The following is a 27,442-nucleotide window of genomic DNA, read 5'->3' as shown; positions in this document are numbered from 1 at the left end:
CATCAAATTTGGGGATGAACGACTGGATGCATCCCATTTACATATAAAACAAGAATACTTGTTAGTAAACATGAATATTGTGACATGGCTCTCTGGCACCAGCCAGGGCTGTGTAATGTCAATATTTTTTTAAAGTTTAAATACAGAAAAGAGGCCACATTACTCATTCATTGAGGACAGTGTTCTAGCTACAATACCCAAGGCGGGGGAAAATCCGAGAAATGCTGTGAGAATAAAAAGCATCTGCAAGGTCTCTGAGTACATACGCCAAATCAAGACTGTTTGTAGAAACATCAGGATGAACAGTGAGCGGCCTGAAGGCAGACTCTCCACAGTGGTCGTAAGAATTAACAACCCCTGGACAAGTTTAGCACGCAGCAGACAGGATGACCCTCGAAGGACAAGGCCGCTGAGACGTGGCAAAAACTCCAAGCAACGGGAGCACACTGGGCTCTGGGCGGGGGAGGGCAGATCAAGGCGAGACCACCACAGCCCCTGGGCCCCAAGGAAGTCCGGACCACACCAGACCTGGGCCCGGGTTCTGGGCAGTGATGGCTTTGCCTTCCCCTTCCCACACATGGACACCTCAGCCACATACAGTGGACACCTCGGCCATCCTACAGTGGACACCTCTTCCCCTTCCTACACATGGACACCTCGGCCACCTACAGTGGACACCTCGGCCATCCTACAGTGAACACCTCTTCCCCTTCCTACAGTGGACACCTCGGTCACCCTACAGTGGACACCTCTTCCCCTTCCTACACATGGACACCTCGGCCACCTACAGTGGACACCTCTTCCCCTTCCTACACATGGACACCTCGGCCACCTACAGTGGACACCTCGGCCACCCTACAGTGGACACCTCTTCCCCTTCCTACAGTGGACACCTCGGCCACCTACAGTGGACACCTCGGCCATCCTACAGTGGACACCGCTTCCCCTTCCTACACATGGACACCTCGGCCATCCTACAGTGGACACTTCTTCCCCTTCCTACACATGGACACCTCGGCCACCTACAGTGGACACCTCGGCCATCCTACAGTGGACACCTCTTCCCCTGCCTACACATGGACGCCTCGGCCCCTAGGGCCAAACCTTACTCATCCCGGGACACTGGCGCAGGCTCCTGCAGAGCGCACTCCTCCCCTACCGCTGCTCCTCCCGAAACCAGGCGGACACCGGCTCAGCCACCTCGGGACCCCGCCCACTCTCCCTGAGGCGCCCGCACACCCGGGCAGACCGCCCGCCGCGCACGCTCCCCGCCCCTTCTTCCGCGGTGTGAGCGTTCCTCAGCCGCCTCTCCCTCTCCCTCCCTCTCCCCTCTCCCGGAACTTGGGAGGCCCTTAGCCCCGCCTCCCCCCTAAACGACGGGTCGGCAGAGCCAATGACGCCCGCTCTCTCCTCCCCCGCAGGAGGGAATAATTAGTTCCGGACAGACCAGTCACTCGCCCGCCCCTTCCCTCTCCCTCGTGGCGGGGGCGGGGGGAGGGCGACATAACGCTCTCTCTGGGTCACCTCCCACGAAGCATGTGGCGTCCGCAGCCTAGAATCCCCCACCAGTAACCACCTCCTGTACAGTTGGGTCGCCGAGGTGCCCCGACGAGCGCCTTCCTCCTGCACACCCGGCCTTCGCCTGCAGCCCCAAAGGGCCGGCCAAGATGGCTGCCGCCCGAGGGAGGTCGAGCGGGGCGCGCCGCGGGGGCGTCTGGGAGTTGTAGTCCAGGTTCGCGTGCTGACGCACTTCACCGTGGGCCGACGGGCGCCATTCTGCAGCGCGCGCCGGGTGAGTGCGGCGTGAGATCCGCGGCCGTCGGGGGCTGCGCGGGGTGGGCCAGCGTCCACTCCCTGCGGGCGAAGGCAGTCCCTTCCCTACCAGGTTTAGGAGCCCGGATCCGGCCTCACCTGTTGTCCTTGTGCCGTGGAGCCGGAAGGGGCGGTGTGATGGGGATCGGGGACTGAGAGGAGACTACTTCTTCCGGCCCTGAGGGGGTACCGGAGCCGACCGTCCCCCCCGACGTGGGGACGTAGGACAAGAGGTCTCCTCTCGATCAGGGGGGAACTGAGCGTCTCTGGGCCAGACGACTCGCCCTGGGCGTTCTCCCTCTGAGGGAGCCGCTTCTGAGCAGAGGCAAGTGAGCCCCCTAGGCGTAGCCCTCATGGTCCTCCCCTCTCGACTTCGGTTTTCTCAGGACTCTGCTCACTCTTACGAGAGACACACTGAAGAGGAGGAAAGTATGGCCTCCAGGCTTCCGACGGCCTGGCCCTGTGTGAGTAGAGGCTTCTCCGAGCTTTCGAGTCGCCCCCTGCAGCTGGGGGAGTTCATGCTGCTAGGGCTTTACTTTCTCAGAGATGCTCTCGGAGTGGGGAAAAACTGGGCACGAAAGACTGCCTGCTGGAGTGACCGCAGATAGGTATACTGTAAGCCATACTGACAAGTCTGAGCAGGAATCGGATCCGTGTTTAGATTTCAGCAGCTACTTGAGGTTACATGAGTTGAGTTCAGTAGTAGAAGAGAGAGGTGAGAATGGATCCCTGACCGCTGAAGAAGGTAGGATCAGCAGGGGCTGAAGGCTTGAGTGTGATGATTCAGCTCAGGAGTTCCTTAGGAGTATGCACACCAGTCTCAGAGTCCAGATTAATGAGAAATGGGCAGGTTTTCTTAGACCTGAGAGGTCTCACCTCTTGTCTGCCTTTGCTGTGATTGAATAGGGTCACGCCTAGGTTGGCTCCGAATTGCAGACAATAGCAGAAACCAAAATGAGAGAACTAAAATTCTCTGGGGTCATCCTGTAGACCATTCTGTGCTGTCATGGCTTGATCAGCCTCCCTCTTTTTGTCATCATGGATGAGGACCAGATGTTGTTAAACAGAAACCTGTGGGTTTTAGGAACCAGTGACCTATGAAGATGTAACAATGGGTTTTACCCCGGAGGAGTGGGGACTCCTGGACCTCAAACAGAAGTCCCTGTACAGGGAAGTGATGCTGGAGAACTACAGGAACCTGGTCTCAGTTGGTAAGGCTGGCTTCCATGTCAATAAAGATCTGCTTTGCTGTATGAATGTGGTGCCTCTGAAGTATGTATCTGCTTGGGCGCGGGCTGCAGGGATCAGAGTGGAGGGGTTAAGGTCCTAGAACCTGGGAGAGAGGGTTTTTCTTTATACCCATAGGAAAGGGCAGCTTCTCAATATGACTTTTAAAGCTTCACCTACTTTGTCCCTCAGAGCCCTGGTGAAAACTAGGATGGTGATAAAAATCAGGGATGTGTCCAGCACCAGTAGTGGATGTTTATTTTTTAATACAAATCTGCCTTAATGTTTATTTACATCTTTTTGAAAGGCAGAGTACCAAACTTCCATCCACTGGTTCATTTCCACAAATGGCTGCAATAGACAGGGCTTGGCCAGGCCAAAGCCAGGAACCAGGAATTCCTTACTGGTCTACCACATAGTTGGCCAGGTTTCAGATACTTGGGCCATCTTCCACTTCCCAGGTGCGTTAGCAGGAAACTTGTTTGGAAGCAGAGTAACCAGAACTCAAACCAGCACTCCAATATGGCATGCTATAGCAACTGGCACTCCTGCTTATTATTTTCTAACAAGAATTCAGGAGGATGTAATGTCAGTGTTAAGCAACTTAAGAGTATCACTGAAGAACCTGAACCCTTCGGTCTCTGATTAACTTTGATCCTTCCCATCCTTTGGCTAGTCATTGCATGGTGTGGCTCCAGGCCTCCTGTCTTTACTTGAATCAAAGCAGAAACGGAAGCGGGGAAACAGCCCTGCCCACGCCTCCTTCTGAACTGTCTTGTTTAGCAAGAAAGTAAAATCTTTTCTAGAGGCTCCCCAGCTGACCGATCTCCCTTGTGTCTTGCTGGCCAGAACTGGGCTCCATGGCTGCCTCTACTAGGAGGGAATCCAGGCTAACTGACAAGGAATGGATATGGTTGGTAGCAGCCTATGCCAGAAGTCACGTGAGCCCTAGCAGAGAAGACAGGGACAGTGTATGCTATAGCAGGACAGCGTTTTCTCCTGAACACGGAACCCCAGCCCCAAGCCCTGTCTCTCTTCCATTGAGCAGAGCATCAGCTTTCCAAACCAAATGTGGTGTCTCAGTTAGAAGAGGCAGAAGACTTCTGGCCGGTGGAGAGAGGAATTCTTCAAGACCCCTTTCCAGGTGAGAACTGATACATGGGAGTTCCCGCAGAGGGCAGGCCAAATGGTTAGGCAGGAACCGGTATCTTGGAAAAGAGGTAGTGAATGGGAGACTGCAGATGGATCTGTGCTCAGCAGTGTTCTGCTTGATTGAAACAACCTATTGTAGGGGGCAGTTAGTATGCCTTATGTTATGCTCATTATAGGTCTGTGTCAATCCATTTGGCAACCTCTATGTAATCCACATTTTTTCTTCTTTTGATGGACATTCAAATTACTGCCAAGAGCAACTTTGTATCCTCTTTTTTTTTTGCAGATACAAATAGGGGTTTTTTTTTGGTAAATTGAATTTCTAGGAATGGAGCTCTAAGATGAAGCATTATGTAAGCTAAAAATCTGGTAGCAACAAATTGCCTCAGAAAAAGTTTAAAATACATGTAGCTGCTGACGTACATGAGAGCTCCTTTTTCTTCTTCATCAGCAACTTGTAATGGTCTTTGTTAAGATTTTCAGATCAAGGGGCAAAAGATGATGTTTGATCTATTCCAAATTTTCTTTATAACCAATGAAATAGACCATTTGTATTTTTTATCATGTGAGTTCATTTTTCTGTTTCACTCTTTTTAATTTGTGGGAACTCTATGTAATCTGGTGTTAATATTGAAATATATCCCAGACCAGCATTTATGTTCTACCTCTGCGTACACTTTATACAGATGTTTTATAATTTCAGATTTTTCTTTTCAAACCTGTCCTTTTCTGTTCTGTTTTTAAATCATATGTAAGCAGATTATCCAAATACTTTAATATATCCAAGTATTTTTAAAGATTTATTTATGTATTTACTCAAAAAGCAGTGGTAGAGAGAGAGAGATCGATCCAGTTTCCATTTGCTTGTTCACTCCACAAATGCCCACAACAGCCAAGGATGGGCCAGGCCAAAGCCAGGAGCCAGGAGTTCCATTTGGGTCTCCCAAGTGTGTGGCATGGGCCCTAGGACTTGGCTATCCTTCACTGCCTTTCCAGGCACATTAGTAGGAAACTGAACAGGAAGTAGACCAATGGGGACCTGAACCAGCACTCTGATACAGTATGCTGGGGAACGTGAGCAGCAGTTTAACTTGCTAAGCTTGAATGCTTGTCCACTAGTATTTTTTTTTTTTTTTGAAAGATTTATTTATTTGAAAGAGTTACAGAGAGAGAGGTCTTCTATCCGCTGGGTCACTCCCCAGATGGCCATAACAGCCGGAGCTGCGCCGATCTGAAGCCAGGAGCCAGGAGCTTCTTCTGGGTCTCCCACATGGGTGCAGGGGCCTAAGGACTTGGGCCATCTTCTACTGCTTTCCCAGGCCATAGCAAAGAGCTGGATTGGAAGAAGAGCGGCACCCATATGGGATGCTGGCGCTTCAGGCCAGGGCCTGCTGCACCACAGCGCCAGCCCCTCCACTAGTATTTTAATTTGGTTTTGTTTAGTTCAATTTATCTGAAATTTCCTTTTATATATAATGTGGGGCACAAATTCAACACTGTTTTCTGAATAGATTCTTCCTGTGTTGGAAACACCATCTTTGTGTGAACTAAATTCCAGTCATCGTGGTATACCAAGCCTTTGGGCTCTCCCTTGAATGTTTTGACTATTTATAAAGTGTTTGGATGAATAGTAGTTCCCCTCTTTAAAAATCAAAATTCTTAGCTATCCTCGATCACTTACTTCTCCAGATTTACACTTACCTACCTTTGGGGGTTCCCTGAGAAAATCCTGTTGGGATATATATTACATTTAATTTGGCTCACATTGATGCCATTACCTGATTGAATTTGTCTTCCCTCAGTCTGTTGCAGTTGGTCCAGATGAACCTGTCATGTTGTCAAATTCTTTTATCTTTTTAGTAATTGTGTTAGATTCTCATTGATTTTGCCATTAAGTATAAAGTAGGAAGTAGTTGTGTTAATGGTCATTTACCTCTTTTGGACAATCATGTAATTGTACTCTTCATGGTTGGTATTTCTAAAACATTGTGAAAATGAGGGTGTGAAGAATGGACTTCTAGTCTGACTTAAATGGGAAAGTTTCTAGGATTTTTTTAAGGATACATTTTTATCGTAATTTTTTTCTTTGTTTTTTTAAAATATTTATTTTTATGTATTTGAAAGCAGAGTGACAGAGAGAAAGCAGATAAGAGAAAGAGATCCTCCATCCATAGTTCACTTCTTAAATGGTCATCATGACCAGGGCAGGAGTCTGGAACGCCATCTAGGTAGGTCTCCCACATGGGTGGCAGAGATGCAAGTACTTGAGCCATCATCTGTTGCCTTCCCAGACACATTAGCAGGGAGCTGGGTCTGAAGCATAGCAGCTAGAACTCAAACCAGTACTGTGATAGGGATACCAGCATTGCAGGCTGTAGCTTAACCTACAGCTTGTCTTTTTATGTTTCTTCCATATCACCAGGAATAACTGAAAATTTGCAACTTGGGCTGCACATGCCCCTGTCTTCCTTGGGCAAAACCCAAGACCTTTTTTTAAGTTGCATAAGTTTGATGTATTTCATATATACAGATTTAGGAACATAGTGGCACTTTCCCCCAACCCCCTTCCCTCCCACCCATGCTCTAATCCTTCTTCCCCCTCCCTCTCGGATTCTCACTCTTAATTTTTTTTATAATGGTCTATTTTCAATATACTTAATAATTGTATCATTAACCCTACTCTAAGTAAAAGAGTTCAACGAATAGTATGAAGAGAAAGAAACAAAACACTTCCATGGAAGAGACAAGGGCTATGAACAATCATCAATTCTCAGAATGCCTATGTTACTCTATTAGTTACCTCAGATCATGAAACGTGTCCACGTATTGATGACTGGATTCTGCTTTAATTCAACTTGGCTTTTATTTGGATGAAGACATATTCATCTAGCCCTTTCTAATGAGTGAAAATGAGAAACAGCTCTAGTTTCATTCCAGAGCTTTCCAAGGTAATCAGAAGCATTTTCTCCCTTGAACAGTTCACATGGTGACATGGTACACATAGAAGTGCCTTGTTGAATATGCTGTTACGAGCCTGTTGACTTTTTATTTTTAGGGTTTGGGGTCAACATTCACAGTTAGACTGAGGTGTGATTTTCTTTGTCAGCTTTTCTATCAGAGTACTGGCTGCAAAGCACACTGGATGCTTTCCCTATATTTTCTGTACTGTGACGCAAGTGGTATTAGAACCACCTGCTCTAGAAGTATTCAGCCATGAAATCTGTGCCTGGCCCCGTCTTTTAGCATGATCTTTTTCCCAGAATGGAGCCAATGGTGTCTCTTTACTCTTTTTCTGGTCCCTGTTTCTAGTTTTTCTGTGTTTCAGCTGGATGGCTCAGCATTGATATTTTGTTTGTTTTTTTTTTAATAAATTTGTTTTAATTCCATTTTCTTGAAAATTTTTTTAAAAGATGTCTTTATTTATTTGAAAGTCAGAGTTACATAGAGAGGAGAGGCAGAGAGATAGAGAGGTCTTCCATCCGCTGGTTCACTCCCCAGATGGCCGCAACGGACGGAGCTGTGCCAATCCGAAGCCAGGAGCCAGGAGCTTCCTCCTGGTCTCCCATGTGGGTGCAGGGGTCCAAGGACTTGGGCCATCTTCCACTGCCTTTCCAGGCCATAGCAGAGAGCTGCATCGGAAGTTGAGCAGCCGTGTCTTGAACCAGCGCCCATGTGGGATGCCGGCGCTCCAGGCCAGGGCATTACCCTGCTGTGCCACAGCGCCGGCCCTTTCTTGAATTTTTTTTAAAGATTTTATTTATTTTATTTGAGAGTTAGAATTACAGACAGTGAGAGGGAGAGACAAAGAGAAAGGTCTTCCTTCCGTTGGTTCACTGCCCAGATGGCCTTTATGGCCGGAGCTTTGCTGATCCATAGCCAGGAGCCAGGCACCTCCTCCTGGTCTCCCACATGGGTGCAGGGGCCCAAGGACCCAGGCCATCTTCCACTGCTTTCCCAGGCCACAGCAGAGAACTGGACCGGAAGTGGAGCATCCAGGACCAGAACCTGCACCCATATGGGATGCCGGCAAAGCAGACAGAGGACTAACCTACTGCACCATGGCGCCAGCCCCTGTTTTGTTTTTCCAGTCTTTCTTTCATTTCCTTCTTTGAAGATCTTCTAGCCATTAGCAAAGGTCTCACTAAACTATTCATCACCTGCAGGGTACCTAGCAGTGTAAGCACTTTGTATCTGCCTGTGGTAGTGTCTGTTCCCCACTAGTGCTCCCCGTGATCAAACCTGCTGATGTCCCTTCTGATCTTTCGTGATTCAGATTGCTTTCTGGATGTGACAGTTCTGTGTCTCATTCTCCCTGGAACTCAAGTCCCGTGTACTGCATGAGCAGACTTCCTGGCCATGTACTTCTGAGTGATCTGTTGCTGTGGGGGACACTGGTTACCTATAGTTCTGAATGTCTGGCGAGAGCCAGCTCCATGAGTGAGAACTGAGAGGTGGTCTTAGAGAGCAGAGGCCATACTAGAGGAGGCTCATTGCCTGACTCATCCCTGCGTGTCATAGTCCTTATGGAGTATTCTTCCCCTCTCTTTCCCTTTTCTCTCAATTTACAAGTATTGACAGAAGACTTCCTCTGTCCTGTGCAATATACTAAACATGCGGTAATAAGCCAAGGCCCTGAAATGATCTGAATAGACGATGGGCTGCAGACAGGTCACACCGGTGTGATGATGATTAGTGGGAAGTACTGAACACAAGAACATGGTGTAAGTGGGATCGTCATGGGGAATTTTGCACAGGAAGTAGCTGGGACAATGTGGGGCTGAGAAACTGATTCCTGAAGTCAAAAAAGTGCACAGACTTGTGAAAGTGGCAGTGAAGAGATCTTCCAGGCATGAAGGCACGGTTTGCGGTCATCATGAGATAGGAGAGAGCTTGGCAGATTCAGGGAACATAAAGTTTCCTAGTAGGCTAGCAGGTAGCTGATGTGTTAAGACATGCCAAGTGAGCTTAGCAGAACTCACAAGGCTTCACTGGCTTGAGGAGAGTGTGATGTTCATCTGAGCAGGAACGTGACATGGCTTTTCACAGCTCACTCTCGGTGGCTAGATGGAAGTAGGCGGGGGCCATAGCAGCATGCAGGGCCTCATCTGAGATGAGCCACAGGGTCGGGCAGAAACACGGTGGGTGATTCACAGGGACTTAGTGGAACAAGGTGAGTAGGTGGCTGGGGAGAATGAAAGAAAAGAAGCTGCCAGCACTTCTCACAAGTGAAGAGAAGATTTTTCTTTGTATCTTGTGTGTTTACTACCCATGTTATTTTTGTACGCATCAATATCTTGGTTTTTTTTAATTTATTTATTTATTTTGCCAGGCAGAGTTAGACAGAGAAAGAGACAGAGAGAGAGTTATAGACAGTGAGAGAGAGACAGAGAGAAAGGTCTTCCTTCCGTTGGTTCACTCCTAATGGCCGCTACGGCCGGTGCTGCACCGATCCGAAGCCAGGAGCCGGGTACTTCCTCTTGGTCTCCCATGCAGGTGCAGGGACCCAAGCACTTGGGCCATCCTCCACTGCCCTCCCGGGCCACAGCAGAGAGCTAGACTGGAAGAGGAGCAACCAGGACTAATACCCAGTGCCCCAACCGGGATTAGAACGCTGGGGCGCCAGGGCTGCAGGCGGAGGATTAGCCAAGTGAGCCACGGCGCCAGCCCAATATCTTGTTTTAAAAATATAAAAGAGGGGCCAGCACTGTTGCATAGCGGGTAAAGCCGCCACCTACAGCGCCAGCATCCCTTATGGGCACCGGTTCGAGTCCTGGCTGCTCCACTTCTGATCCAGCTCTCTGCTGTGGCCTGGGAAAACAGTGGAAGATGGCCCAAGTGCTTAGGCTCCTGTACCCCTGTGAGAGACCCAGAAGAAGCTCCTGGCTTCAAACAGCACAGCTCTGGCCATTGAAGCCATCTGGGGAGTGAATCAGTGGATGGAAGACCTTTCTCTCTCACTGCCTCTGCCTCTCTATAACACTGCCTTTCAAATAAATAAAAATCTTTAACAACAACAAAAATATATATATACATATATATATGAAAGAAAAAATTCTCTTGAATATTTGGCATTAGTGATACAGGAAAGTCTGGTAAAGACATGTACTTTTTTGAGGATTTTTTTGTTTTTATTTTTTATGTTAAATATAATTTTAAAAAAGAAGTTACACTAATCATATAAAGAGCTCCCTAATAACTTTCATCTTGATTCAAGTTTTTTGGGTTTTTTTTTAAGATTTATTTTATTTATTTGAAAGAGTTACAGAGAGAGGTAGAGAGGTCTTCCTTCCACTTTTCACTCCCCAAATGACTGCAACAGCCAGAGCTGAGCTGATCTGAAGCCAGGAGCCAGGAGCTTCCTCCAGGTCTCCCATGTGGGTGCAGGGGCCCAAGCACCTGGGCCATCTTCTATTGCTGTCCTAGGCCATAGCAGAGAGCTAGATTGGATGAGGAGCAGCTAGACAAGAACTGGTGCCTGCCCATATGGGATGCTGGTGCTTCAGGCCAGGGCTTTAACCTGCTCTAAGCCACAGCGCCGACCCCATTGATTCAAACTTTTGAGCTATCTAATATCTTGACTGGTTCTGTTAAGTATGAATGAGAAATGACTAGAAACATCAAGGAAGTTTGCAAAATCAGTTGAGTGTATCTGTTTGGACCTCAGAAGGAGATGCAGATTACACATACAGATATGAGCATCACAGGTGTTTAGAATGGCATGCTGTAACTTTAGATGAAACGATCATGCCCCTGTGTAGTCTCTCCCACGCCAAGATAGCTGTGCCTTTCATTACTGTGCAGAACTAGCACTGAATACAGAGCTAGGCCTCTTTGAAAGCTCACGTGGCTCTATCTTTCCTTGATAGTGTAGGCACTGGTTGCTGAGGTGGGAGGGAAACAATAAATACTTATACATATCACGTTCATTCTCAAGATGGCACTGAATTGGAAAAGATGCTGTGAAAATACGTTAGATAGCACCCAGATCTTCAGCTGTCACTTAGTGTCCTTTGAGAAAAGCATTGCCATATATATGACCCTGGGTAGAACTCTTGAGATGTGACCTAGATTTAATCATTAGGAAGGCAGTGCAGGCAAGAGACTATTGTCATGGGAAAACTTACAGGATACTTAGCATTTTTTAAAAAGATTTTATTTATTTATTTGAGAGTTACAGTTACAGACAGGGAGAGGGTGAGAAAGAAAGGTCTTCCTTCCGCTTGTTCACTCCCCAAATGGCTGCAACGGCCAGAGGTGAGTGGGCTGATCTAAAGCCGGGAGCCAGGAGCTTCCCATATGGGTGCAGGGGCCCAAGCACTTGGGCCATCTTCTACTGCTTTCCCACGCCACAGCAGAGAGCTGGATTGGAAGTGGAGCAGCCGGGACTTGAACCAGCACCCATATAGGATGCTGGCACTGCAAGTGGAGCATTAACCTACTGCGCCATGCGCCGGCCCCAATACTTAGCATTTTTAGCATTGGAAATGAGCCCTACAAACATAGAACAAACAATAGTAGAAAATTTTATATAAGGAGGGGATTCTTTGGTGGGAGACAAATCCTTCTTTGTGTAGCGTGAGAAGATTCACACAGGCTATAGAAATAACATGTAGGGAAATGTAAGCCAGTGGAATTTAATAAAAATAACAATATAATATATATTATTATATATAACATATAATAATAAAATTAATAAAAATAATTCCTACAGGAACAATAGAGAAGTGTGCTGAGTGTGAGAAAGCCCACTTCCTGCTTAGCTGTGCCCTCTTTAAGAGAAGGTTCACATAGGAGATTAACCTGCAAAGACCTGAATTAGAAGAAATCATTTTCTTGAGTTTTTCAACTTCTGAGAACTCACACAGGGAAGAAATATCAGGAATATGACCACAGCAGGAAAAGCTGGCCTAACCCAGCCTTGTTTTTGAGAGAATTATCCTGGAACCAAAAAAAAAAAAAAAAAATTATAGTTGTATTGAATTTGGAAAAGTTCTTATCTGAGAGCTCTGAAACCATGAGAATGTGATCACTGTAGGAAAGGTTTCCTACAGAGCTCCCTTATCCCACATCACAGCTACTAGAGATAGTGTGAAGAATGTAACATGTCAGGAAGGCTTCAGGTGTCACGGAAGTCACTGCTACCGAGCCCCGGGAACACAACAGCAGAGCAAGCCCTTCAGTAGGAGTCCTCACTGTGTTCAGTATCAGAGGACTCATATGAGCAAGGGCTCTGAATGTAATCTGTGCAGACAAATCATCAGCCTTAGCTCTCACCTTATATGATAGGATGGAAAAAAACTTAAAGTAGAAAGAACCCTTTGAATAAAAAAATGAAATGTCTCATTTTTACATGAGATGTCATACCGAGGACAAACTTACATAATGTAAGTATACTATTGTAGTAGAACAGGTCCTTTGATTTTTATTTGGTGTATTTTCTGGCCTGAATGTATAGAACAAATACTAAATAATATTTGTGAGGGCAGGCATCCTGTTCTGTATGTCTTTATCTGCTAGCATAGCAGCTGAGTACTAGGAGCTTGGTACACTGTAGAATGAAATAGCTGAAGAAGTTCCAAAAGCTAGGAGTGTGCTTTCATATAAGAGACTTCCAAGACAAGGCTGGCTCTGAGACAGGATAGTGGTAAGGTGTGATAAAGGAAGGTCTTGAGATGGATGGTGCTACCAGTAATCCTGCTGGGCTCACATCCTGTGCACTGGATTAGCAGTACAGAATGTTGAGTGACTGAATGACACATTTTGGCTAATGTAGAAGAGTGAGGTCACAGGCCTTGCAATCTTTTACTCAAGAACACTTTACATTACCTTCTCTGTTGCTTCCTGTATAGTTGCTCCCTAGGGTCTGTGCATATCTTGATCCTCTCTTGGGTCCCACTCTCTGGCAACCAGGCTTGGTACCCAGGGCCAGTGTCAAAACCTAAAAATATTAGCTATTAAGAAGAAAACAGATGAATTAAAAACGGGGGGTGGGGGGGAATAACTCCAAAAGTCCTATGGGAAAAGATAAATTCTTTTTTTAAAGCAGGAATAAATGAATCAGAAATGGAGAAAAGGATCCCAAGAGCTCATTTTTCTGGGTAGATGAAATGCAAAAAACAATTTTGAATAAATAGAGAATAAAAGCAAGCTAAAAACCTGTACAAAAGGGGTAAAAACCATATACATATAATAAGCAATATAAGTAGTTGGTTTAATTATATTACTTTGCACAGCTGTTGTGAAGAGTAAGACAGCTCTTTATGTACTGATAATGAAACAATATGTGCATTTCTTAAAATTTGTATTTGAAAAAGTTTTAATATGTAAAGATATTTACAAATTTGATTACACACAGATACAGTTGGTTCTAAGTTGGTCATCACTGTGTCATATAGCAACCACATACAAGACTGTGGTTGCTTCCTGAGGGAAACTGGGTGGGAGGGACTTTGTTTTCCTTGTGTAGCTTCTGTAGCTTTGGGGTTTTATGATTGTATTTTAGAAGTGCTCCCCATAACTGTGCTCATAACATGGAAATGGCTCTCTCCTTGCTATGGTGTCTGCTTTCTTGTTCAGTTCCTGACACAGAATAGGTGCTCAGTAATTTGTTCTGTAGAAATAAACAGTAAATGGAAGGATTTCTGGGAAAGTGTGTAGTTGCCAAAACTGTTTTGTTTTTTTTTTAAAGCAAATTGACCAGTTTTATCTCATTACTGCTGTAGGCAGTGAGTGGTTTTGAATGAATGGCTTTGACTTCCTGATAAAAGGTCATTTTCATGGCATATGAACAATAACAAAACACAGTCTGAAATGTTGACATTGTTTTGATACACAAATTTAAAAATTGATAAGAAAATAGTAATAGCTTGTAATAGTTAGCTGCCTTTAAAAAAATTGTCCTCTGCAATAGTTAGAATAGTAAGAGTGTTCAGCATGGTGATATTTTAAAATAAGTTACAGAAATTAATAGCTCTGGCTTATACCAGTGATAACAAATCTGACACAGATAGAAGAGATTTTATTAATACTTCTGTTTTCTGTTTTGGTTTTTTTTGACAGGCAGAGTGGACAGTGAGAGAGGGAGAGAAAGGTCTTCCTTTTGCTGTTGGTTCACCCTCCAATGGCCGCCGCGGCCGGCACACCGCACTGATCCAAAGGCAGGAGCCGGGTGCTTCTCCTGGTCTCCCATGGGGTGCAGGGCCCAAGCACTTGGGCCATCCTCTACTGCACTCCCTGGCCACAGCAGAGAGCTGGCCTGGAAGAGGGGCAACCGGGACAGAATCTGGCGCCCCGACCGGGACTAGAACCTGGTGTGCCGGCGCCGCAAGGTGGAGGATTAGCCTATTGAGCCGCGGCGCCGGCATTAATACTTCTTAAAAATGATGCATTAAGAAATTTTAAGGATGTGTAGGCTCTATTTGAAGAAAATTATAAGTTAGTGAGATGTGGAAGTCTTGATTAATTAGAGGTGTTGACTTTTTAGATTTGTTTGTTTTTGAGAGGTAGAGTTACAGACAGTGAGAGGGGAGACAGAGAGGTCCTCCATCTGCTAGTTCACTCCTCAAATGGCTGCAGCAGCCGGTGCTGCACGGATCCGAAGCCAGGAGCTTCCTCCCAGTCTCCCATGTGGATGCAGGGGCCCAAGCACTTGGGCCATCTTCTACTGCTTTCCCAGGCCATAGCAGAGAGCTGGATTGGAAGAGGAGCAGCCAGGACTAGAACCGGCACCCATATGGGATGCCAATGCTGCAGGCGGGGGATTAACTTACTGTGCTACAGCGCCCGCCCCCAGAGACATTGACTTTTTAGAGGGCTCACCAGTCTAGAATAATGAAGTTCCTTTCTTGACTGAAGTTTGGCAGTCATAATGCTGCTGGAGCCATTTTACTATGTGGCCAGTAAAGCAGATGGCTGGACCGGAATGGACAAGTCACTCATCAAATCAGCTTTCTAAAAAGCCAGTGTCACGGCCAGCGCCGTGGCTCACTAGGCTAATCCTCCGCCTGCGGCGCTGGCACCCCAGGTTCTAGTCCCAGTCAGGGCGCCGGATTCTGTCCCTGTTGCTCCTCTTCCAGTCCAGCTCTCTGCTGTGGCCTGGGAGTGCAGTGGAGGATGGCCCAAGTGCTTGGGCCCTGCACCCATGTGGGAGACCAGGAGAAGCACCTGGCTCCTGGCTTCAGATCGGTGCAGTGCGCCCACTGCAGCAGCCAGTGGGGGGTGAACCAACAGAAAAGGAAGACCTTTCTCTCTGTCTCTCTCTCACACACACTGTCCACTCTGCCTGTCCAAAAAAAAAAAAAAAAAAAAAAAAAAAGCCAGCGTCACATGTGGCTGATTGAATCAGCCAAAGTGGGCATGCTCATTTCTGTAGTCGCACTGTTCACCTTTCAAGTGTGGCTTAGTTCTGTGGATAGAACATGCAGATCTAGACCATTCCCTCTATAGAAAATTCTGGACAGCACTGCTCTAGAAGGTGGGAGAGGTGATGAATTAATGAATAAGATACTGCCGACAGCAGTCAGTGCTGCCAAGGAAATGGAACAATAAAATATGCTAGGAGGACTTGGGAGGTGTGGGTGAACAACAGTAGTTTAGAAATGGCTGAGAAGATGGCTCTGAGGAGATGACATTTGACCCGAGAGCTGGAGGGAGAAAGTGAACCATGTGAAAATGTTAGGAGGAAGACAGACTGCTAGGGCAGGATGGGGACAAATGTGCTGATCTCTGGAGGAGAGAGCGTATCTAAGGAAAAGTAAACTGGTGTCTGTGCCTGGCCCCTTTAATTTTATAAAGGGCATAGAGGAATACTCTGGAGCTTGCAGCTTTGCTGCGAGCATGTGGCCTTGGGCAGGATTCCTAGTCTCTCCAGAATGAATTTTGTTGGTGTAAGGGTTGGACACTCATTCTCTGCGATTGTGATGGTAGTTTTCATGAAATGGTAGCCACTGTAATTGATTTAGATGTTAACTGATGGGTTACTTGAACACAGGCACTGTGCACTAAGTGACTAAAGGGTGCAGGTAGCATGTACAGTGTTGATACACTGGGCAAAAGGACAATTCATGTCCTGGGCAGGATGGAGCAGAACAATGTGAGATTTAATCAAGCTACTCAGAATGGTGTACGAGTTAAAACTAATGAGTTGTTTATCTCTGGAGCTTTCCATTGAATATTTTCGTGCCACAGTGAGCATGAGTAACTGAAACAGGAAAACAGAATCTAGGAGGTTTGGAGCTCCAGCTGGGAGGGATTCTTCTGCAGCTTCATGTGGATGGGTGGGTCAGTAACAGCTGAAGCCAGATCTACCTCTGTCTACTGGTGAATTCAAGGGCTACCATTTTCTCCTCTGAAATGGACACGAAAGCCTAGATTTAGGATGGCCCCTTCCCCACAAGCTGTCTCGTTGACGACATTGTGGTTCCATAGCACCCAGTAGATACTTTATGAGAATCATTACAGAATGTGAGCCAGAGGGCTGCAGCTGACTGGGCTCCCAGTGTCTTACCTGACAGAGCCAGAATGCTGGACGTCCAAACCCAGATGACTTAAAGTTTTTATTTCTGAGTGAACATTCAGCAGAAGGTTCTGAGAAAGTGTCTTGGTTCCTTGATTTTCCCAAAGAAGAGGAAGAAGTAAATACATGATTGAGATTAAATAAGAAATAAATAAATTGCAAGAGGAGGGACGAATAGAATAAAAAGAACCCTAGTTCTGTTTTCCTTGGTGGGAGAAGGGAACAGCAAATAAACTCCTTGGTAAAGGAATACAAAAACAACATTTTAGAAGTTAGGGATGAAGCATATGGAGGGAGGCTTGCTTTTGTTTTAGAGAAGGGGTGCTCCCATGTGTGCTGGCTTACTCCTCGAATGCCAACCAACAACTAGGCCGGGCCAGGCAGAAGTCAGGAGCGGGAACTTAATCCAGGTCGTGCTTGGAGGTGGCAGGGACACAACTGCTTGAGCCATCTCCGCTGCTCCCCAGGGTTCTCATCAGCAGCACTGTGGAATCAGGGAGCAGAGGCTGGACTTGAATCCAAGCACTCCGGTAGGGGAAGCTCCCAGGCAGCCTAACCACTGCACCCCAGTTCCTGCCTAAGGTTAAGGTCTTCATTTAAGCCTTTAGTGGCTCCTGAAGACTGAGCCATTAAGGAGCCTCATTTGGTAGGTTTGCATTCCTGGGGGCATCATCTAGTGCTGCTGGGTCTCCAGTGGATCCTGCCGGCTTCCTGAGTCCTCAGGAAAATTTGAAACCTTAAGAAAAAATGAGTCTTTGAAATCAAGGGAATAATCTTGGGGAAAATAAACCCCAAAAGTTCTAAGGAATAGGAGAGGAATTAAATAGCATAGATAAGAGTAATGTAAATGAGTTGGGGATTATAAAAATTATAAAAATTATATTATAAAATATAAATTTTTATAAAATTATAAAAATTTTATAAAAATATATATTTATAATATATTTTATATTATAAAAATAATTCAAAATCTTACTGGGGAAAGAGGTTGGAAATAAGTGATCACATGTTTCAGATTCTTCACATCAAGAAAAAATCACTTTAAACATAGAAAGGAGAGGCTAGCAGTGGCCAAGAATTATAAGCATGGCATTGCACATACCCATTTTGCAACCCCAGTGCACCCACAGTTAGTCTAGGCTGCTGGGCGGCAGGCCCAGCCCCTGACCCCAGGCTCAGGCCTAAGTTTGCTTTTCAACAGTGAGCAGCACTTGTTGGATCTGTGAAACAGGTAGACAACAAATCCCAGATGAGCAAAGCTTGTAAGTCAAACTTATTGAAGGAAAAACGTTTAACATCCTAAGACAGCAGGGGAAGACTTCAGAAGCTGGCAACAAAGGGGATTAGGAATTTCCCACCCCTCAGAGCCAAAGCACAAAAGGCTTGCAGGGCAGGAGGGTGTATCTGTGGGAGCTTTCAAGCTACACCTGGTTTCTCATGCCAACCTAGGCCATATCCACTGTCTGTGGCGCAGGAGAGCCTGGAGCCTGGGTCAAGGTGGGCTGGGTATGCAGTCCCTACAGCCGGGTACCAGCAGTCTGCCCCAAGGGGACATGTGGTGCACTTCACACTTCAGGGACTGGGAAGAAGCTGGGCCATGCTTGGAGGGGCCAGAGCACAACTGTGTGGGTGGGATGCTCTAACAAGCAGAAACACTCTTTTCTGGAAGCCACAGTAGAAAGCCTAGGACCAGTTCTTTTCAACGTCAGTGAATTAAATGAAGCTCACAGAGACAATAGGTATAACAAAAAAGATTATTATGAAAGTATTCTCCTTAACAGAATGCATAGGAGTGGGCTAATGAGTTAAAACTCAAGGCCCTGAATCTGGATTAGGGCTGTATTTTTATAGGGATGGCTGTTGAGTGAGGGACAGCCCTAGTATGGTTCTGAGGTCATCTGGCTTATAGGCTGTCTGGCTGTTATGTCTACATACTGCTTCTAAGTGAAGGTTTTTTAAGCTTGCAGGTTTTTTTCTTCACCTTCCTTGATTAGCCCTTCTCTGTCTCCTGCCTCAAGGTCAAGGATAAGGACAGAAAGGCAGAGATGGAAGGAAGGAGAAACAGACTATGAAAAAGCACCTGCTGATAGGCTAATAATGGGTTCTTGGATAGACATACTGAGAAAAATCCAGACACATCACATGCAAGCAGCAACCAGATTTCAAGAGATGTTTGAGTTCTTTATTTCTTTTTTAACATGGCTACAATTAATGCACAGTAGTTGTTTTCTGCTCTGCTTTTTTTTTTTTTTTTAAAGATTTCTTTATTTTACTTGAAAGAGTTACACAGAGAGAGAAGGAGAGGCAGAGAGAGAGAGAAAGAAAGAGGGGTCTTCCATCCGATGGTTCACTCCCCAATTGGCCACAATGGCCTGAGCTGTGCCAATCCGGGTCTCCCACACAGGTGCAGAGGCCTAAGGGCTTGGGCCATTTTCTACTGCTTTCCCAGGCCATAGCAGAAAGCTGGATAGGAAGTGGAACAGCTGGGACTCAAACCAGTGCCCATATGGGATGCCTGCACTGCAGGTGGTGGCTTTACCCACGCCACAGCGCTGGCCCTAGCTCTGCTGCTTTTTACTTCACTTAAAAGTAACCACAAATGGTGTTACTGCCTATTGAGAGGTTTTCAAAAGTTTTCTCAGGTTGTGTTCTAACTACCTGTTTTTCAAATTTTGCTCCAAGACCACACAAATGAGGACATAGAGGTTTACTCAGAGAGGCTAGGAAGTCAGCCACTGTTCTCTGTGTTTGATTGAGACTTAAAGCAGATGCAGAGTGAGAAGATTTATACATTTACAAGCATAGAGGAAAATTGGCTGGAGGACAATGAAAGGGGGGTCACTAACCAAATCCTGACTTCCTGGGCTTGTACCACTAAACTTGTGAGTCAGAATTTTATTTTCTTATGTGGTTGGCCTTTGTATAGTGGTTCTCTTGGTGTCTTTACATCTGTCTTCATGTTTGAATAGTCCCCCGACCATGACTTGATTAGTCCCGAGAAAGCAAATAGACCATTGCTTGCTAAGTTTTAATTTCATGCTGAGTTCCTTTCCAGGTAGAATTATGCCAACCATTTATACTCAAATTAGCAAGGATGATAGTGCAGGTTTGATGTTGTTTGAGACATTAAGCATTGCAAATATAACCAGAAGTAAGTCATAATCTGATTATTTAATTTTTCTATTTATTTTTTAAGGCTTTCCTTAGGGACCGGCATTGTAGCAAAGCAGGTTAGAGGGCCAGCACTGTGGCTCAATAGGCTAATCCTCCACCTGCGGCACCGGCACACCAGGTTCTAGTCCCGGTCGGGGCGCCAGATTCTGTCCCGGTTGCCCCTCTTCCAGGCCAGCTCTCTGCTATGGCCCAGGAAGGCAGTGGAGGATGGCCCAAGTGCTTGGGCCCTGCACCCCATGGGAGACCAGGAGAAGCACCTGGCTACTGGCTTCAGATCAGCAAGATGCGCTGACCGCAGCGGCCATTGGAGGGTGAACCAATGGCAAAAAGGAAGACCTTTCTCTCTGTCTCTCTCTCTCTCTCTCTCTCACTGTCCACTCTGCCTGTCAAAAAAAATGAAAATATAAAAAAATAAAATAAAAGCAGGTTAGGCCCCCAAATTCTCTACTTTCAATCCAGGTCCCTGCTAATGCACCTGGGAAAACAGCAGAAAATGCCCCAAGTACTTGGATCCCTGCTACCCGTGTGGGAGATCCAGATGGAGTTCCAGGCTCCTGGCTTCAGCCTGGCTCAGCCCTGGCTATTGGGGGCATTTAGGGAGTGAACGAGTAGATGGAAAATCTCTCAGTCTTTCTATCTCTGCCTTTCAAATAAATAAATCTTAAAAAAGAAAAAAAAAAACTTCCTTAAATCATATAGGATTGGCATTATAACTTTTAACTATATTTATTGAAAGGCAGAGATACAGAGAGTAGGAAAAACAGATCTTCCATCCACTGGTTCCCTCCCCAAATGCCCCCAACAGCCAGGGCTGAGCTAATCCAAAGCCAGGAGCTTGGAACTCAAACCAGGTGGCAGAGACCCAACTGCTGCTACTGTTGCCTTCCAGGGTGTGCATTAGCAGGACGCTGGAATCAGAAGCAGAGTCTGGTCTTGAACAAAGGCACTCCAATATGGGATGAAGCATCCCCAGCAGTGTCTTAACTGCTGCACCAAAGGCCTACCCTACTTCTTGGGATTTTAGAGAGCTTTTTTGTTATCTTATTTTGTCTTCCCTCCTTACAATTCAGGACCATCCTAGACCTCAGTTCATTGTATGTGTTCTTGTAGACTCTGTGCCAGAAACCAGAGGCCCCGCTTTTCTCAGACTTCGTGTTCTTGGTCCCATTTAGAGTTAGAGCAGGTTCTTTTATCATCATTGTTGCATGCATAGGCAGTGTTACAGGTCTCTTCTTAACCATCACTTCTTGGTCTGGCTTTCTTTAAACATCTGTCTGGAGATATAACTCAAATACCATAAAGTGTGTGATTCAGTGGTTGACTCTCCAGTCCCTTCAGTTCCTCTTTCATCAACCACTCATCAGGTCTATGGACTTGCCCAATATGGAAATTTTATATAAATACAGTTATAAATATGTGGTCTTCTATGTCTTGTTTTTTCCACTTAAGATGTTTCCAAATTCATCTATGTAGTACTTTATTCCTTAAAAAAAAAAAAGAAAAAAAAAAAAGATTTATTTATTTGAAAGGCAGAGTTAACAGGAAGAGGAAGAGACAGAGAGATCTTCCATCCACTGATTCTTCCCCAAATGGCCGCATCGGCCAGGGCTTAACCAGGCAGAAACCAGGATCTTTAAACTCCATCCAGGTCTCCCACATGGGTGGTAGTGGCTTCCACTTCTTTCCACTGCCTTTCCAGGTTCATTAGCAGAGAGCTATATCAGAAGTATAGCAGCCAAGCCTTGACCTGGCACTAATGGGATGCCAGCATCACAGATGGCAGCTCACCTGCTGTGTCACATTGGCAAATATTTCACTCTGGATAGACTATGTTTTATTTATACAGATGTTCCCCAATTTACAGTGGTTTACAGTTACTGACTTTGTTATAGTACAAGGGTGAAATGCATTCAGTGGAAACTCTTCCATGGTTTTGATTGGTTAAACATATTAAATGCATTTTTGCTTATGGTATTTTCAACTCAGCTGTAGATTGGTTGGGACGTAAGCCCCTGTGAGACAAGGAGCAACTGTACATTCAGAACTGACAGACATTGGGTTGATTTTACTTTCCACTTATGAATAATGCTGTGAACATTCTTGTACAAGTTTTTTTTTAAACATAAATTTTTTATTTCCTTAGTTTGTGGAAAAACAGTATTAGGATATAAGTTTATTTTGCATGTAATTTTGAAATCCATACATAGTTTTTGCAAATATTTTCCATGAACTTTTTGAAGTACCTTCATAAATACATTTGGGGGAATTCTTGGGTTGTCTGGTAACTGTATTTTACTTTTTGAGGAACTGCCAGACTGTTAGATGAAAAAGTACGTGCAGCATTCCCAAACAGCATGAGTTTCAGTGGTCTGCATCCTCACATGCTGCCATCCATCTTTGATTATAGCTCCCCTAGTGGATGTGAGGTGGTAGTTCACCGTGGTTTGGGTCTGCATTTTCCTGGTGGGTAATGATCTTAAGCATCTTCTTATGTGCTGATTGGCCATTCGTGTTGCTTTGCTTTTGATTTACAGAATGTCCTGAGACTCAGGTAGACTCTCAAATTGATCTTCCTGCTGAGAATCCCCTGACAAAGATCAAGGTTGTTGAGGTCCTCACACTGAACCAGGAAGTGGCTGGTCCCCGGAATGCCCAGATTCAGGCTCTCTATGCTGAAGATGGAGGCCTGAGTCCAGATGTCCTCAAGAAACCAGGCAACCATCCAGCCGACCCAGAGACTGCTCGCCAGAGGTTCCGGCAGTTCCGTTATGAGGAAGCATCTGGTCCCCAAGAGGCGCTGGCCTTGCTTCATGAGCTGTGTCACCAGTGGCTGCAGCCTGAAGCACACTCCAAAGAGCAGATCCTTGAGCTACTGGTGCTGGAACAGTTTCTGGGTGCACTGCCAGGGAAGCTGCGGACGTGGGTGGAGTTGCAACACCCAAAGGACTGCCAGGAGGTAGTGGCCCTGCTGGGTGATGTGACCTGGATAGCCAACGAGGAAGGTTAGTGCAGTGGGAAGGTGGGCAGAGCGACAGCTCTGTGAAGACATCTTAAAGATCACTGAGGGGTGAGAACTCCAGGCTTCCTGAGAGGGTGGAGGAAGGGTTGTGCCCACTCCAGCCAGACCAAGGACATCTGCATCCCCACCTGTTACCAAGTCAGAGCTAAAACCCCTGGGTAGGGCCCAGCATTACATTCTTCATTGAGCCCTCCGTGGGCTTCTGGTAGATGCTCATGGATAAAGTGCTTTATTTGTATCCCTTTGAGATCCCTGCCGTATCACAAGTTCTCTAGTGCTTGGTAGGGACTTTGGATAAAGTAGTAACTAACACAGGACTCATGAGTTTGCCAAGCTTGTGGTCTAGTGGAAAGATGAGGACTTGACAGATCAATATGCATGTGAAAGTGCTGGGATTGAGAAGCAGTCAGGGTGTTGCCAGGGCCTGTAGAGGCCAAGCTGCTATGGCTGGCACCTGGCATGGATTAGACCTGGCCAAGCCGAGGCCTCTGATCCCCACAACAGTAAGAGAATGGGATCACGTTACTTTGGGCACTGTGTGCAGCCGTCTGCTAGGATCTGCTGCCCTCAGTTGGCCTCATTCCCAGGGAGGCTGTCTCACTATGGGATCTCCCAAGGTGGAATTTCTGTTTCCCAAATGTTCTCACAAAAACCTCATTGGCTTTTACTGTCCATGTTCACCCCATATCAAATAATTAAGGCCAGGTGGGCCAGCCTGAGTCATGTCATATGACCCCCTGATAGTGGGAGGAGTCAGCATTATGGCAGCCTGTGGACCCCATGAGGACATCAGAGGGAGAAAAGATATGAAGGAGCTGTGGTTGGAAGGGGTTATGGGGCTGAAAAGGTTTGTGGTTTTCTAAGGTGGGAGGAGACATCAAGATGGATACATGTCCTGTGCTGAGGGGGAAGTCCCACCCTCCAGGAGGCAATGGGAGACAGCCCACCTGGCTAGGGTGAAGGGCTTGGAGACTAGAAGTGGGCTTTACTTCTAAGGAGGCCTGAGGCCAACTGCCTGAGTGTGCAGTGAGGAAGGTTCTTTGGAGGAGGGGACAAAGGGTTTCAGCCATGGGAACACTGATCACCCATGATGGTTTGTGCAGGGTGGTAGGACCAGGGCCGGTGCAGGTATGGAGATTCAGTCTCATGATGTGAGGAGGAGCCAGGAGTGGGAGGAGCTGAGCTGGTGAACAAAGAGGGCAAAAACAGGGACCAGCATAGGGTCCCAGCAGGATACAGATAAGCCATGACCCTGGATTGCTGGGAGGGGCTTGCCTCTGCTTTGCCTGAGGGAATTCTCACACCCACTAATCCCTTTACACTGATGTTTCCTCCCAGCACTGCCTGCCCCAGGATCTGTCTGCTCTCTTGAGGTCACTGCTGAACAGAAGGAGGAGAATACGGCTATGGTGGTGCTACTGCCTGAGGTGAGTGGAGAGCTCACCCTTCGCTCCCCTGGTCACACATTGTCTGTGAGGGGTATCCGTCACAGGATACCATGGGATATCCCTTGCCCCTGGCCTTGCTGAGGCCTCCCACAAGGCAAGCCATTCCAAACTTTTGGGACCATGCTGGTGTCTCAAGCCACTCGAGCGTGAGGGGCAGCCCTGGCTGTGGCCACTCTGGCATCACTGGAGATCTAGAAAGAAGGCACAGTGACCTGGGAGTTCAGCAAGCACAGGCAAGAGGGAGGGGACCAAGTGTGTACAGAGAGTTGAGAAGGGGAGCAATCATAGGCAGGATGTGGGAACCACTTGTGTCCTGCTTTTTAAACAAGGGATCCCTCGTCCTAAACAAACACCTGTCTGTGAGTGAAGATGTTAAGAGTCAGCGATTTGTTTCAGAACAGCCCGGAGCTGGGGTCTGGATCAAAACCTGTCTTGCCAGCCATTCAAATGAAGGTGTGTACATGGCATTGCTCAGTGCTATCTGTACTGTAGGTGTCTGAGCAAACCCCCAAAGCAGAGCAGCACCTAGCTCAGCACCACTTTATCAATGTCCCTGCCAGCCTTTCTTCCTTCCCCATTGGCATCCCCTTGACCTTGCTGCTGAGCAGACACATGTGACATTACAGGAGCCAGTGACCTTCCAGGATGTGGCTGTGGACTTTAGCCAGGAGGAGTGGAGGATGTTGGACCCAACAGAGAGAAATGAATACCATGATGTGATGCTGGAGACGTTTGAGCACCTGGTCTCTGTGGGTAAGGAGCCTGCCACTCCACCTGCTGTGGTTGGTGGCCTCAGGGTCACAAGTAGGGGCTCTGGCCTTTTATTGGACTAGCACCAGGACTCGGATTGCCCTTAAGTGATCCTTGCTCTAAGACTTTTAACTGGAACTGTGGACTTGGAGAGGTGGGGCAGAGGCAGCCACAGGTCCAGTGAAGGACTGATTTGCCATCCACCTTGAGGGTATTTGAGAAACAGGAGCACAGGAAGCTACTTCTGAGAACACGCCTTGCCCCACCAAATCTCTTAATCACCAGCTTTCCGTTTTCTGCTGCTTCACAACTTTGCTGTCTCTCCCTAGGTTGAATGACCATAGTTAAGGGGGGGGGGGGAATCCCCTAACTTTTGAGTACTTAATTATATATATATAGTCCTAGCACTTTCTACAGTCTCTTGATTTATTTCAGGGTGGGAGACTACACTGGGAAACAAGCAGTTAATTGAAAAATCTGATATTCCTGAAGAAGAACCAGGTCATGACCTCAAAGTGGAAGAATTCTCAAGAGATGACACTGGGTCCTCTACCCCAGAAGATGTCTTGCAGGATGGGGTCCCAGAAGTCCTAGACAGGGCATTGGAACAAGTGGAATTCACTCAGGACAAAGTCCTCCCTCAGGAACAGCACTGCGAAAGCCCTGAATCTCAGGTAGGCACAGATCTTGACATAAGCCAAGCTTCTCTCCAGAAAACTCCTCCTAGAAAACGTTTGCGCAAACGTGTCTCATGGGTTACGAACATGACATGTAATTCACAGAAGAGCTGTGAAAGGGAAAAGGCCAAGAAAAGCAGTGGTGCTAAGAAAACCAGCCAGAATGCTCAGCAGATTACATTTATAAGACTTCACAAAGGGAGCCAAATTTGCCGGTGCAGTGAATGTGGCAAAATGTTCCGGAATCCAAGATACTTTTCTGTACATAAAAAAATCCATACAGGAGAGAGGCCCTATGTGTGTCAAATCTGTGGGAAAGCATTTGTTCAGAGCTCCTCCCTCACACAGCATCAGAGAATTCATAGTGGTGAAAGACCATTTGAATGTAAAGAGTGTGGAAGGACTTTCAATGATCGCTCAGCCATCTCCCAGCACCTGAGAACTCACACTGGCGCGAAGCCCTACCAGTGTAAGGACTGCGGAAAAGCCTTCCGGCAGAGCTCGCACCTCATCAGGCATCAGAGGACTCACACTGGAGAGCGCCCATATGTGTGTAGCAGATGTGGAAAGGCCTTCACCCAAAGCTCCCATCTTATTGGGCATCACAAAACGCACAGTAGGATGAAGTGGAAGAAGAAAGAGCGTACCTCATAGTCTCAGGCCAGCTTGATCGCACAGTGCAGTGCACAGGCCTGGTTGTGATTCAGAACTCAGTGGGAAAGGGAAGCATTGAATGAGGACATTCCCAAGACCAAAGGAAAAAACAAGGAGACCACCCAGCCCATGAGGAGTAAATAAGAAAACTGGGGAAATATTAATACATCTATCAGTAGGAGTAAAAGTTTTAATTTCTTAATTAAGTTGTTATTTGTTTGCTCATTCATTTGATCATTAAAAATGATATTACTGAAATATGAAAACGCTAATAATTTTAAGAAGCCAGATACCAAGTAATCTGTGCCCTAATGGTTATATCTGTGGTAAAGTATTTATTGTAGATGGATAAGGACTAAAAAAGAATGTAGGGCCGGCGCTGTGGCTTGCAGTGCCAGCATCCCATATGGGTGCCGGTTCAAGTCCCGACTGCTCCACTTCTGAACCAGCTCTCTGCTGTGGCCTGGGGAAGCAGTAGAAGATGGCCCAAGTCCTTGGGCGCCCGCACCTGCATGGGAGACCAGAAGAAGCTCCTGGCTCCTGGCTTTGGATCAGCACAGCTCTGGCCATTGTGGATATCTGGGGAGTGAACCAGCAGATGGAAGACCTCTCTGTCTGCCTCTGCCTTTCAAATAAATAAATAAATAAATCTTTTAAAAAAAAATGTAGCCGGCACCGCGGCTCACTAGGCTAATCCTCCGCCTTGCGGCGCCGGCACACCAGGTTCTAGTCCCGGTCGGGGCACCGATCCTGTCCCGGTTGCCCCTCTTCCAGGCCAGCTCTCTGCTGTGGCCAGGGAGTGCAGTGGAGGATGGCCCAAGTCCTTGGGCCCTGCACCCCATGGGAGACCAGGAGAAGCACCTGGCTCCTGCCATCGGATCAGCGCGGTGCGCCAGCCGCAGCGCGCCTACCGCGGCGGCCATTGGAGGGTGAACCAACGGCAAAGGAAGACCTTTCTCTCTGTCTCTCTCTCTCACTGTCCACTCTGCCTGTCAAAAAGTAAAAAAAAAAAAAA

General features: G+C 46.7%; 2 protein-coding genes across 4 annotated transcripts in view; one reads left to right on the top strand and one right to left on the bottom strand.

The window, feature by feature from the left end:
* Positions 1–1,656, bottom strand: part of ZNF329 (zinc finger protein 329) — a 47,805-nt gene extending 46,149 nt beyond the window's left edge. The window contains exon 1 of one of the 3 annotated variants that reach the window (XM_062177449.1): positions 1,577–1,656. The gene's annotated coding sequence lies outside the window, so the exon portion shown is untranslated. The remainder of the gene's footprint in view (positions 1–1,576) is intronic. The other 2 variants (XM_062177452.1, XM_062177454.1) reach the window with 2 other exon arrangements.
* Positions 1,514–27,442, top strand: ZNF274 (zinc finger protein 274). The gene is made up of 8 exons (XM_062177484.1): positions 1,514–1,792; positions 2,199–2,276; positions 2,897–3,023; positions 4,088–4,183; positions 22,414–22,881; positions 24,237–24,325; positions 24,973–25,099; positions 25,532–27,442. Exons 2-8 carry the CDS (start codon positions 2,244–2,246, stop codon positions 26,425–26,427), a joined length of 1,836 nt encoding a protein of 611 aa, XP_062033468.1. The 5' UTR covers positions 1,514–1,792; positions 2,199–2,243; the 3' UTR covers positions 26,428–27,442.

Source organism: Lepus europaeus, chromosome 19, assembly GCF_033115175.1.
Source record: "Lepus europaeus isolate LE1 chromosome 19, mLepTim1.pri, whole genome shotgun sequence".
NCBI lineage: Eukaryota > Metazoa > Chordata > Mammalia > Lagomorpha > Leporidae > Lepus > Lepus europaeus.
Note: the sequence above shows the minus strand (reverse complement) of the source record. Positions and strands in the feature narration are given on the sequence as shown.